Source organism: Sinocyclocheilus grahami, unplaced genomic scaffold (assembly GCF_001515645.1).
Source record: "Sinocyclocheilus grahami isolate Dianchi unplaced genomic scaffold, SAMN03320097.WGS_v1.1 scaffold64.1, whole genome shotgun sequence".
Taxonomy (NCBI): Eukaryota; Metazoa; Chordata; class Actinopteri; order Cypriniformes; family Cyprinidae; genus Sinocyclocheilus; species Sinocyclocheilus grahami.
In genome coordinates this window covers 1,263,340-1,276,654 of record NW_015505243.1, presented here as the reverse complement: position 1 = coordinate 1,276,654, position 13,315 = coordinate 1,263,340, and the positions used below count along the sequence as shown (strand labels likewise).

Below are 13,315 nucleotides of genomic sequence, written 5' to 3'. Positions count from 1 at the left end.
TGAGTTTTGCTTGCATTTTAATGGTAATTTGTGAGAAATATATATACTCATTACACAATCCATAAATTAAAGTATGGACACAATTATGAAATGATTTAGCTTTTTAAACTAAACTCATCATAAATGGGTACAAAAAAGTCAATATAAGTAATGGGTGCCGTCAGAATGAGATTGCTCATTACTCAGCAATGTATCCTCTGGAGTGAATGGGTGCCGTCAGAATGAGAGTCCAAACAGCTGATAAAAACATCATAATACACAAGTCATTTCTTACAAACGTGCATCTTTTCACTTCACAAGACATTAATTGTTGGACTGGAGAGGTGTGGATTACTTGTGGATTATTGTGATTTTTTTTATCAGCCGTTTGGACTCTCATTCTGACGGCACCCATTCACTGCAGAGGATCCATTGGTGAGCAAGTGATGTAATGCTAATTTTCTCCAAATCCGTTCTGATCAAGAAATAAACGCATCTACATCTTGGATGACCTGAGGGTGAGTAAATCTTCAGTAAATGTTGATTTTTGGGTGAATTATTCCTTTAAATGAGCATGTATAGTATTCTTTTCTGCATGACTATGTCACTTATGCAAGGTCCAAGGAGATGATATTTGCTCCATCTTTAGTTGAAGGCCTTCCCAAAAAGGTAGAGTCTTTTATGGAGGATCGATTCCCTAATTAGTTACAATGTTTATGGAATTAATAGTTCAACGAGCATGTAAATGTGGTGTGCAATTTTCCTCATACTTTAGGCCATGCAGTTTATTTATATAAAAGATACAAGAGTTCAGTTTGTGTTTAGTATCCTCATGCAGGCTTTGAGCAAAATCGCATCTGATAACCTGTTCTGGTTGCATTTTTTATATCAGCATTTGCCCTGAAAATCCAGCTTTTCGTGCTGTAACACATGGGAATTACAACTAAATAAACTCAAACCACAGTGAAAAATCCAGATGCATTACATTCTTACAGCAATAAAAAAATATATAGGAGGAATTATTAAATTATTGCATTAATTGCTCTAAAAATGGTCTTCATACAAAACTGTATTTCTTGTCTATGCTTTGATTTTTGGTGTGAAATGTGACATGTTTTATCTACACTGGGGTTATACACACATGCACACACAAGAAAGATTCACTTCTGAGGCTCATATAAGAAACAGCAACTCTATTCTCTATTTGATGTTTATTGTCAGCCTCAAGAAAGAGGCCACTATACGAAATTAGCCACCAGGGGCTGTATTTCAACTCTTCACAGACTATTTACAATATAGATCATAGTGCCAGAGACAGGGCTTAACAGAGGCCGTCCTCGATTTATCAGCTGTGATGATGAAATCTGAGCAGTCTTTCTGCAATAGGAGGTGTTAACAGTTGTCACAGAACACAAAATTGAACAGAACTCGCAACTGGACATTGTATTTTTGTACATACGATCACTTTCAGCTCGAGTATTTAAAATCAGATCTAATCACCAATGAGCCAAAAGAAAACAAAGACAGTGTTTTCAGTTCACATTGTACTTGTTTCAGTGCGATTCACTGAAAATGCTCCCATCTTTTGTAACCCTAATATTCATGATAATATAAATATGATAATATATCTTAAAGGGCCATGTTCTGACATACAACCATCATCATAATCTCTCAAACAAATATGAAAATTTGCATGATGGTCAGCATTACGCACAAGTGTTTTGTCAGAAAATGGCTTGTGGTAAATTCTCTCATACACAAACACACATATACACATTCAATAACATATGTTACCACAAACACAATCACTTCAGCTGCCTGAGGCCACTCTCAGCTCGTTCGTTTCTGAAAGTCTCTGAAAACAATTCAGCGATGGGATTTAAGATCTAGACTATCAGCTTTAGAGCTGCAGGGAACTAGTAACATTACAATTTGTGAACTAAAATCAACATGAAATGTTAATTAGAATTTTTTTTTTTTTACCTTTTTAGCATGTTAAATGATAAACATGTATACCAAAGGTATTGATTCGATCTTCAGTCAGCATTGGAGGCCAAAAGTTTGGAGTAATTAAGATTTCAAAAAAAAATTTAAGCAGTCTCTTCTGCTCAACAAGACTGCATTTATTTGATCAAAAATACAGTAAAACCAGTAATAGTGAAAATTATTACATTTAAAATACTGCTTTATTTTATGTTTGAATGTAATTTACTGCTGTGATGGCAAAGCTGGATTTTCAGTTATTTTTGGTGCTCAATAATGGTTCTTATCGATGTTGAAAGCAGTTTTTTTGTATTTGTAAAATTATAAATGTTTTCATTAACTGTTATTTTGACCAATTTAATGCATCCTTACAATAATAAATAAAATAATAAATTATTTATTTTTTATGATACTTGCCCCAAAATTTTGAATGGTACTAGTGTATCACGGTTTCCATAAAAATATTAAGCAGCACAACTGTTTTCATCATTGATAATAATAAGAAATGTTTCTCGACACTGAATGTGACACTGAAGACTGAAAATGTAGTTTTGCATCACAGCAATAAATTACATTTTCAAATATATTAAAATAGAAAAAAGTTATTTTAAATTGTAATAATATTTTACAATATTACTGTACTATTTACTGTAATTGAATCAAATAAATGCAGCAATTATTCCAAACTTTTGGCCACTAGCGTAAAAGGGTCATAACATTAGTACATTAATAGCCAATAAATTTCTGCATTACCTATTTTAATATAATTTTGCAGATGGGCAAATTGTTACATTTAGAGAAAACATTAAAAAATTAAAAATAAATGTGCACAGCATCATGTAATAAATGAAATAGAGTCATTTCATGTTGACTTTAAAATTAAAAAAATAAAAAGCCAATTATTAGTGCATATGTAAACAACCAAAGTAAACAATCACTGCTGGCCACAGTTCTTTACCCTAAAACAATGTGAAAGGCAAATTGTTACATTTAGAGAAAACATTAAAAAATTAAAAATAAATGTGCACAGCATCATGTAATAAATTAAATAGAGTCATTTCATGTTGACTTTAAAATTAAAAAAAATAAAAAGCCAATTATTAGTGCATATGTAAACAACCAAAGTAAACAATCACTGCTGGCCACAGTTCTTTACCCTAAAACAATGTGAAGAATTCAAATCTACTGACTAAATTCATCATTCAGCAATCAAGCAGCACTTAACCCAGTCCTTTGAATATTACATGAATCGTAACATGCATATAAAACCCATTACAAGCAACAAAACCTCTTCACCAAACTACAACCATATACTTCCCCCAACCCTAACGTATGATCCATCACCTGTTGTTACTCCCCAAATACAACATGTGCTCTGGTAAGCATACTGACTACTGCAAAAATAATAAAATAAATAAAAATTTCTTTTTTTTTTTTTTTATCAGGACGTGCTCTTGAGGTGTGTGGGGATTTACTGAGAACAGTTTTGACATTTGTATCAAATATGTGCACAGAATTGTTTGTACAATACATAACATAAGAAATTCACAAATCTTGATTCATTTTTTGCATCATAAAAAGAAGATATAGTATTTTGATATTATGTACAGTGTATACATATCTAGTATATCTAGTTCCCATTCAGTCACAAGTTGATTGAGAAAGGCACAGCATTAACCATTTGTTGGTTAAGCAAAATTAGTCCCCCTCACACGCATATGCACACACAATGAAAACAGCCTTCATTAAGGTGCCATTTGGTTAGAAAATGACCAAGTTAGTCAATTTCCCGCACAGAAAAGAGCTGCGAGCTGAAAATGCCAAAGACAAGGGTGGTAAAGCAAACTTCCATACGGAAACAATGTGTTAAGTGACCGCTTGTCAAATATTTAACTAGTTCTGTAGTTGAGTTCAATATATTAATGGAGCTCAATGTCAATTAGTGGCCATTTTCAGACTTGTGAGGATGGCATCTCTTAACACATTGCATTATGGGTAAGGAGGACTGGCAGAGATAAATGTTTGAGATGAATGTAACTTAAGTCCCTGCAAGCTGATTTAAAAGCATCCCTTTATCTGACACCTCTACTATTATGTGAGCCCAAAATCACTCGGAATGAGACCAAACTCAACACGCCAGCAACAAAGTGCCACATTACTGCTACGCATGAATCAAGCTCTTTGCCACTTTACAAACTTTAGGTATTGCCATGAGGTATTACCATGTTTTACCTGTAAACACAGCAGACATTCACCCAGCTTTTCTCAACCATAATTTTTCTTTGTCTCTATTAACACAGTTAACAATGATTTTGGCAAAGAACTTGTAGCAGGTTTTGTGAGATACTTCTACATGTCTAAATAATGTCTGGGATTCATTTTATACCAAAATCAAAAGACAAAAAAAACTGAAATTTCATAAATATTATTATTTATTTTTTTTTTTTTAAAAAGAAGAAATTACATTTTTGTGCAAAGAAAATTAAGCCCGTTTTGTGGACCATTAAGATTTTTGCATTGTGACTTTCTGCATTATTTTCAACACAAATAAGCACATTCTTTTCCTAAATTCTTAATGCCATAAAATATAAAAAATTATATTTTATTTAAATGTAAGAGAATTTATGTGTCATTTTAGTATTTTATTTGTAGTAGGTGTTGTATTGAATTTATTTTCAACACAAATAAGCACATTCTTTTCCTAAATTCTTAATGCCATAAAATATAAAAAAATTATATTTTATTTAAATGTAAGAGAATTTATGTGTCATTTTAGTATTTTATTTGTAGTAGGTGTTGTATTGAAATTAATTCTTCTTGTTTTTAAGTAAAAAATATATATTATTTCAATTTCAAAAGTATTCATGTATCATGGTAGTATATGTTGTACTGAATTCAATTTGTGTTGTTAAAAAAAAACACAAAAAAAACATTGTATCCAGACAGGATAATTTTTTTTGTATTGCATTACTACAAATTTGGGACTTAAATGTGCTTACATTTCACAATGCAAACATTTGTATTGGTACTGATTAGGATTCAATTTTTTTCTCTCGATTCTTGATTTTGAAGTAGATGGTTTGTGAGATTCACCCATTAGTTTTCAAGTCAATCCAGCCCAAAATGTTCCTCTGCTCAGCACTATCCTGGCAATTATGTTCACATCTTCTTCCCCAAGATTGAGCTGTCTAACAGGAAAAAGCTGTTTAAGGCAAACAGGGAAGGGAGGTGAAGACGTTTGAGAGAGATATGCCTACGAAGGTGAAAAATGCCACTGCTTGTTTTTGGTATTAAAAACAGAAACACTGAAAACAGCAAACCCCACATCTACGTCTCTCTGGCTTGTGCTTTCCAAAAGAATAAGGTGCCAACAGCCACGTTCAAGAACGACCTAGTCTAAACCAGATGGTTAAGAAGCACCCAAACCCACAGCAGCAGAGAGAAACAAGTAAGAGGAGAGAGTTAGGACTTCCACCGAGAGAGGTAAAGAGCAATTAATAGAAGGGGACACAGATTTCATTTCATTTCACCAGCACTGACTTTGGGAGGAAAGCATCCAGCTCCAAGTCTCCTCCTTTGCTGTGACTAGATGAAGATGTGCTGGTGCTGGAAGTGCTGGAGTTCGGTTTGGGGAGACTGTACATGTAGACGGCTCCGATGACCAATCCCGCACCCAGCGTGAAGATCAGGTCCACGTGGAAGCCGAAGAGGTAGACGGAAGTGATCGTGGACACGATGATGGAAAAAGAGGTGGCGAAGCCTTTGAGAATGTTGTCCGCATATTTTACGACAACAGCTACCAGGAGGCCGCCGAAGGCCTGGTTGAAGATGACGCCCCACACCATGGGCGTGTAGCCAAACAGGAAGCCTTTCTCAGCAATGGCGGCGCCGTCGTTCCACCACATGCCGAGGAGACCCAAAACTGTCCCGAAGATCCCGAGCTGGATGTTTCTCATCCACACCGAGGCCGAGCTGCCCTTCAAGATCTTCTCGAAGTAAACGCCGGCAAACCCGGAGGATAAGCAAGAAATTATCACGGACACCAGGCCCTTGAAGTAGTTCTGGTTGGTGCTGGTCACAGCCTCCTTCTGTTTTCCACCCTCCTGCTCCACCTGGACGATAGCTACACCGGCGAACAGCAGCACTAGAGAGATCCACTGGATTTTAGACAGACTCTTGCGCAGCATGAGCACTGAAAACAACGCTGTGGTCAAGATCTTCAGCTGATATGTGACCTACAGAAAACAAATCTAATTGGTTAAATATTGTTTAAAATGTCCATTTAATTAATATTTTGAGTAACTCATTAAACTGTATTTTCATTTATCTATAAGTATTGGCCGCTAAAAATATTTAACATTTTAAAACATTTAATAGCATCAATGATTTAAACTTCAATTGCAAAAACGGTGTTCGATAGTATGTTCAATTCATTTCTATGAATGTGTTCTGGTTCTGTTTCGATGAAATAATTCAAAACTCTGATTCACTCAGAAATGTTTAAAACGTTTTAGTGTATTAAAACGTTTTCGTAAAACATATATTTTGATAAACATGAAAGTTTGTTACTATATATCGTTACATTGAAATTTACATACAATATAGATTAAAATATTATAAGCAGACTCTCAAAGTGAAACGGAGTGAATCAGTAGAGAGGAGGAAGTAAGGGCATAAAAACTAATTGTGGAGCAGCCTTACCTGGAAAGTGGCTGCTGGTAAATTGGAAATGGCCACATACTGCAGGTTGTTCTGTAAAGTGTAGATGAGTGACGGAACTGCTAACTTTAGCGTGTCCAAATACTGTACGACTAGAGAGTCATACAACAACGATACAAAGGACTTCACATTACCTGTATTCAGAAAAAATGAGAAAGGATACATTATCATCAGACACACTGCTGCAATACTACTACTACTAATAATAAACTTAATCATTTAAAAATATATATTAATTATTATTATTAGTAGTAGTATTGTTATTGCATACACTACCATTCAAAAGTTTAGGGTTGATAGATTTTTTTTTAAAGTTTTTGTATCTCATCAAGGCTGCATTTATTTGATTGAAAATTCAGTAAACTGTAATATTGTGAAATATTACAATTAAACAAAAATAAAATGTTTTTATTTGAATAGATTTTAAATTGTAATTTATTCCTGTGAAGCAAAGCTGAATTTTCAGCATCATTACTCCAGACTTCAGTGTCACGCGATCCTTCAGAAATTATTTTAATAAAATGATTTACTGCTCAAGAAACATTGAAACATTGAAACATCAATGTCGAAAACAGTTCTGCTGCTTAATATTTTTGTGAAACCATGATACATCTTTTTTCTCCAGGATTTTCTGATGAATAGAAAATTCAAGCATTCACAGCATTTATTTGAAATAGAAATAATTTGTAACATTTTAAATAACTTTAGATCAATTTAATAAAAATATTAATTTCTTAAAAAAAAAATTTTTTTTAACTGACCGATGTCGATTAGTGTTTGGGCACTTTAGCCACACTTAAAATATATGAATTCCATTAAAATATTAAGGTGGCATTTCTTTTAAAATGCATGTTAAATCATAATAAATGTATACATTGTTCAAAAATCAGCATCATTACTCCAGACTTCAGTGTCACGCGATCCTTCAGAAATTATTTTAATAAAATGATTTACTGCTCAAGAAACATTGAAACATTGAAACATCAATGTCGAAAACAGTTCTGCTGCTTAATATTTTTGTGAAACCATGATACATCTTTTTTCTCCAGGATTTTCTGATGAATAGAAAATTCAAGCATTCACAGCATTTATTTGAAATAGAAATAATTTGTAACATTTTAAATAACTTTAGATCAATTTAATAAAAGTATTAATTTCTTAAAAAAAATTTTTTATTTAACTGACCGATTAGATGACCGATGTCGATTAGTGTTTGGGCACTTTAGCCACACTTAAAATATATGAATTCCATTAAAATATTAAGGTGGCATTTCTTTTAAAATGCATGTTAAATCATAATAAATGTATACATTGTTCAAAAACAACGAAGTATTAACTGTGAGATAAGACATTAATCTTTGAACCTAATACACATTATGTCACTAGCTGCAATTTAACATGCCACCATGTGTTTCCAGTGAACGCACCTCTCTTCTGTATCAGGATGATGACCAGACAGGTGAGGACTTTAAGAACTTCTGCCATCACCACGGCGGATGTGGTGTAGAAATGATCTCCTGGCAACGTTCGCACGTAACGGATGCTGAGGATGAGCGATGCATTCTGGATCACCAGAATCGCCAAACTGATGTACTTCAACTTCTTGTTGACTGCAAGAGACATAATCTTTTAGTCAAAACGAAGTTTTTCACTGCCAGTGTGAAACCGGAATAACTGGAGTGCTGAATTAACAGATCTGAACACTGACGTCAGCATTATGGCAGCGTTTCACTTTTCTGAATGAGGCTAGTCAATGTTTAGTTTGTATTTTCAGTTAGGACACACCTACATATGTCGACAGTGGGCGAATGTTTGCTCAACCCAGTGGCAACACCCTGCTTACATACAGACACTTCATTCATTCACTAAACACTTTCCTAGTTCATTTATTACTGAATACCGGTTCATTTATTAGTTCGCCGGCAAAGAGCCAAAACTACAACATTATCTGACTTACACAATATTAAAGGGTGAGAAAACAAAATCAAAGAAATAAATAAAGGCAAACATTATTATTAGGGAGAATACATATAACAAAAAAGTTGTTTAAGCTTAGGTTACTAGAGAGAGGCTGTGGACACTACAGACATTATGAACAGGATCTGTGAAACTTAAGAACTTGTTTTGCTGGTTTTCAGTGCGCTGATGTCTTTTCTTCTGTGAAGAAAGTCATAAATGCAGACAGACATAAGAAAATGTCACACCGTCAAAACCCATCTGACAGGTAAAAAGAGCTCCTGTCTGCAAGATAGGCAGGACAAATCGTTTCACAGGTTATTTACTGACTGAGGAAATTCAAAGCACTTTACATGAGAAAACCACTGCCACGATTAACCCTTGTGGTGCATAACATCCACTACAACAGCAGTTCTGGAGCATTTTTACACATACAAAGCACTGCAAAGTCAAGTACAACTTTTAACACTAGCTAATGCATTAGTTATGAACTAACAATTAACATTTTTACAGTATTTACTAATAGAGGCTGACCGTTTGATTATCGGTTTTGCCGATTAATCGGGACCGATAGTTGATTGCCGAAACTATCTGCAAAATCCATTCTAATAGTTTTTCTGGGTTTCGTCTGTTGCTGGAGCGTCTGAGAAGGTCTGCTGTCATTAGACAGTATGAGAGTGGCCTCTAGATGTGGAATCACTGACGCCTCTGGCTGTTTGTTTCAACACATGACACTGCGCACTGTACAGAGCGAGACAATTCAGATGGGGATTTAAAGGGTTAGTTCACCCAAAAATGTCAATTATGACATTAATTACTCACCCTCATGTCGTTCTAAACCCGCAAGACCTCCGTTCATCTTCAGAACACAAATTAAGATATTTTTGATGAATTTTGAGAGCTCTCTGACCCTCCCATAGACAGCAATGTAATTACTACGATCAAGGTGCAGAGACGTAGCAAGGAGATCGGTAAAATAATCCATGTGACATCAGAGGTTCAACCGTAATTTTACGAAGCTACGAGAATACTTTGTGCGCAAAGAAAATTAAAATAACTACTTTTTTCAACAATCTGTCTCCTCCACGTCACCCTGGTGCCATTTTGGAGAATATCCACTGAACGTAAACAGCGTATGCTATTCTGCGTCACGCGGATACGTTTTCTACATTGTTTATGCTTTGATTTGAATGAAAACAATGTCTCTGCGTGCCGCAGCTGACACAGAATAGCATACGCCGTTTACGTTCAGTGGATATTCTCCAAAATGGAGCTACAGGGTGACGCGGAGGAGACGAATAGTTGAATAAAGTCATTATTTTTGTTTTCTTTGCGTACAAAAAGTATTCTCGTAGCTTCGTAAAATTACGGTTGAACCCCTGATGTCACATGGATTATTTTACCGATCTCCTTGCTATGCTTCTGCACCTTGATCGTGGTAATTACATTGCTGTCTATGGGAGGGTCAGATAGCTCTCAAAATTCATCAAAAATATCTTAATTTGTGTTCTGAAGATGAATGGAGGTCTTACGGGTTTAGAACGACATGAGGGTGAGTAATTAATGACAGAATTTTCATTTTTTGGTGAACTAACCCTTTAAAACACCACGAACAGTGTGTATACAGTACACTATAGTGCATGTTTTCATATTATTACTACGGAATTCATTTGCTAACTAGATGTTGAATTAGTAGAGAAAGATCAGCAGTTTGCTTTCAAGGCTGAGAGGATGAGAACATTAGCATTGCCTCAAGCGGTTAAAACAATGTGACCAAAACACATGCAAGTCCAACCCAAATGTTTAATGTCACGACTGTTACCATCTGCAATGTAAATGCATTCGTTTATTTCCAGCTGGTCACATTAATGCATTTGTTATCCAGCGAAGTTGCAGGTTTAAAGCAAACTGATATGTTGCCATTCACACGGTTTTCCATTAAATTATGCAATATTTGTCCCAAATCATTGCTCATGTACATAGAGATCACCCTAGGCTGTAAGATTGTGTATTGTGCATTTTTCATTGAAACGGTCGTATTTCTATGGCTCTAATAAAGTCTGCTTCAAATAGAGAGCAATAATATAGATCATATTTTCTCTTTCCGTTTTGCTCTGTTTTTTTGAACACCGAACTTCAAACTCATCTACGCCACTTTGTTTATTCTTTATTCCTGAACTTTTGCCCGTTTGGTGATTAAATCAACTGTTTTGGATGCCACTTGAATTGAACGTGACATGAGTCATCCTAGACGTGACGCAGAGCTGTGCTTTTGCCCGGTGTGACTAACATATTTTGTTATTTTGATTAGATAATCGTGTTTTCTTAAAAAATGCAAATAAAGTGTCAGAGTATACATACAATATCCATATGCATGTAATTTCAATGCTATGGTCTTTGTGTAGATATTTAAAGATGGCCATCTTTAAGCATGACTGTTGAAATGAAATGGTAACACTTTACAACAATAGTAAAGCACTATTTTAGTTTTCGTTCAGTATCCATTTGAAAAACTATCGAATGATTAATCGGTATCGGCCAGTGTGGTCCAACCTAAGTATCGGTAAAATCCACTATCGGTCGACCTCCATTTACTAATGCAGATTGTTGATTTATAAATATAGCATTATTTATTTATTGGCATTTTTTATTTTCCTCTTGCCTCTGTATAATGCATATTAAAGTTCATAAGTGCAGCGCTGCTTTGTTTACAGCAGAAACCAAGGAAACACTTTTAAGCGCCACCTGCTGGCAGAGAGTGAATCTGCGTCTCATTCAGCTCGTCCGCTGTTTCATGCAGATATTTTTATGTATAGTTTCACAAACCATTCTGTTTTTGCTTCAAATTTCGAAATCATACAGTCTAATTTAGATTAAAAACTGCTCATTTTGCATGCATGCTGCATCTTTGTTTGGATCATGATTAAAATGCAGTTGTTGCCTCTCATTTTAAATGTGCACAGACAAAGCCTTAGTTTGTTTATATGAAGAGATTTATTTTATTTGTGCTACTTATTTAATTGATTTGGGGCTTGTTTTTAAATTTCAATTAAATTTGGTCATTTAGCAGACACTTTTATCCAAAGCGACTAACATATGAGGACAATAGAAGCAATCAAAACCAACAATAGAGCAATAATTTACAAGTGCTATATTAGTATATTATTATAGTGCTATATTTCAATTTCACAAAGAAACGTGCAGCATTTTGTCCAAGCAATAATAAAAGGACACATTTCATTTATAATTTGTCTTAAATCTCATTTTGTAAAAAATAAAATCGTGAATCGAATCGTGAGTTGAGTGAATCGTTACATCCCTAACACACACACACACACACACACACACATACACATACATACATACATACATACATACATACATACATACATACATACATACATATATATATATATATATATAGGTTAAAAAAAATTAGAGATATTAAAGAAAAAAGTGACAAAATTATTTGTATTTTTGTACATTATTGGGGCTCTACACCACAACTAATCTTATAAAAAATGTCCCGTGGTAAACCACAACCAATACCATGGTACTTTTATACATACTATATTACTGAATGCCTGCCAAGTTCATGCTATTTACATAGCACTTCAAAAAATGCTATAGTACATATGCATAAGATCTATGGCACTATGCCATAATAGTTTCTGACAAAAATAATAATAATAATTACTACAGATGTTATTGTTGTTACTGTATAATCATAATAAATTAATGTGAGACCAACTTTAAATGAGAATCTTTGCATTTTACTTCGCTGAATACTTGAATGACTGTCATTCCCGTGAACCATGGTTTATATTCCAGGATACTTTAAGGAATACCATGGTACTTTTTGTAAGTGATGGTAACTTATGGCAATACCATAGTACCATGTTATTTACATTGTCCGTCAAACACTACCGTGATATACGTCCAAAAATCATGGTAATATCAAAGTATGACTTTATTAGAGGTGACTATGGAATTTGGATGGTAACTATGGCTACCATGATACATTTTTAACGGGGGAGTTGACTTCTTCGATGCAGTCGTTGAAATGAAGGTGTACTTAAGCAGTCAAGATGTTTAAATAATTGCTGTTTCTCACCTTCATTGTGTCTTCGGGCGGATGTTTTATCTTCAGTGCTTCTGTTCGGACTCTCAGTGCTTGCTGCTGCTGCTGCTGCTGCTGCCATTATCATCATCAAACACGAAGCCCAATCTGTCCACAACCTCTCGCGATCCGCTCGGTCTGTAGCGATGCTCAACGATGATTTCCCCGCCGCTGCGCCATGAAACAGCTCACAGACGCGGTGAATGAGCTGGAAACGAGCAGAGGTGCTCGAGGAAAAGTGTTGACGTCCCCAAACACACAAGCGCTTCCTGTTAACGTCCGCTTCATCTTCTTCACTTCCTTGTGTTCTGAATTATGGAAACGGTTTAGCGCCACGTGCAGGCTCGGGTCGTCTTCGTCTTCTTCTTCTTTTGTTTTTATTGGCGGTTGGCAAACAGCTTTCGGGTGCATTACCGCCACCCACTGATCTGGAGTGTGGACTCGGGATCTAAATCACTATACACAACACCCCAAAAAAAACAAATTATATATATATATATATATATATATATATATATATATATATATGCTTTGACACAATCTGTATTGTTAAAAGTG

At 34.9% G+C, this 13,315-nt stretch overlaps 1 protein-coding gene across 2 annotated transcripts in view; it reads right to left on the bottom strand.

The window, feature by feature from the left end:
- LOC107584890 (UDP-galactose translocator-like) overlaps nt 1-13,048 on the bottom strand; it is a 13,869-nt gene extending 821 nt beyond the window's left edge. The window contains exons 1-5 of one of the 2 annotated variants that reach the window (XM_016271658.1): nt 12,752-13,048; nt 8,109-8,291; nt 6,664-6,815; nt 5,503-6,197; nt 4,733-5,150 (exon numbers count right to left, since the gene is read on the bottom strand). In XM_016271658.1, the coding sequence (XP_016127144.1) occupies nt 5,066-5,150; nt 5,503-6,197; nt 6,664-6,815; nt 8,109-8,291; nt 12,752-12,848 (1,212 nt within the window). In that variant the 5' untranslated portion in view covers nt 12,849-13,048 and the 3' untranslated portion in view covers nt 4,733-5,065. Of the gene's footprint in view, nt 1-4,732; nt 5,151-5,502; nt 6,198-6,663; nt 6,816-8,108; nt 8,292-12,751 lie in introns of those variants that run through there. The other variant, XM_016271659.1, reaches the window with a different exon arrangement.
- Between the last annotated feature and the right edge of the window lie 267 nt (nt 13,049-13,315).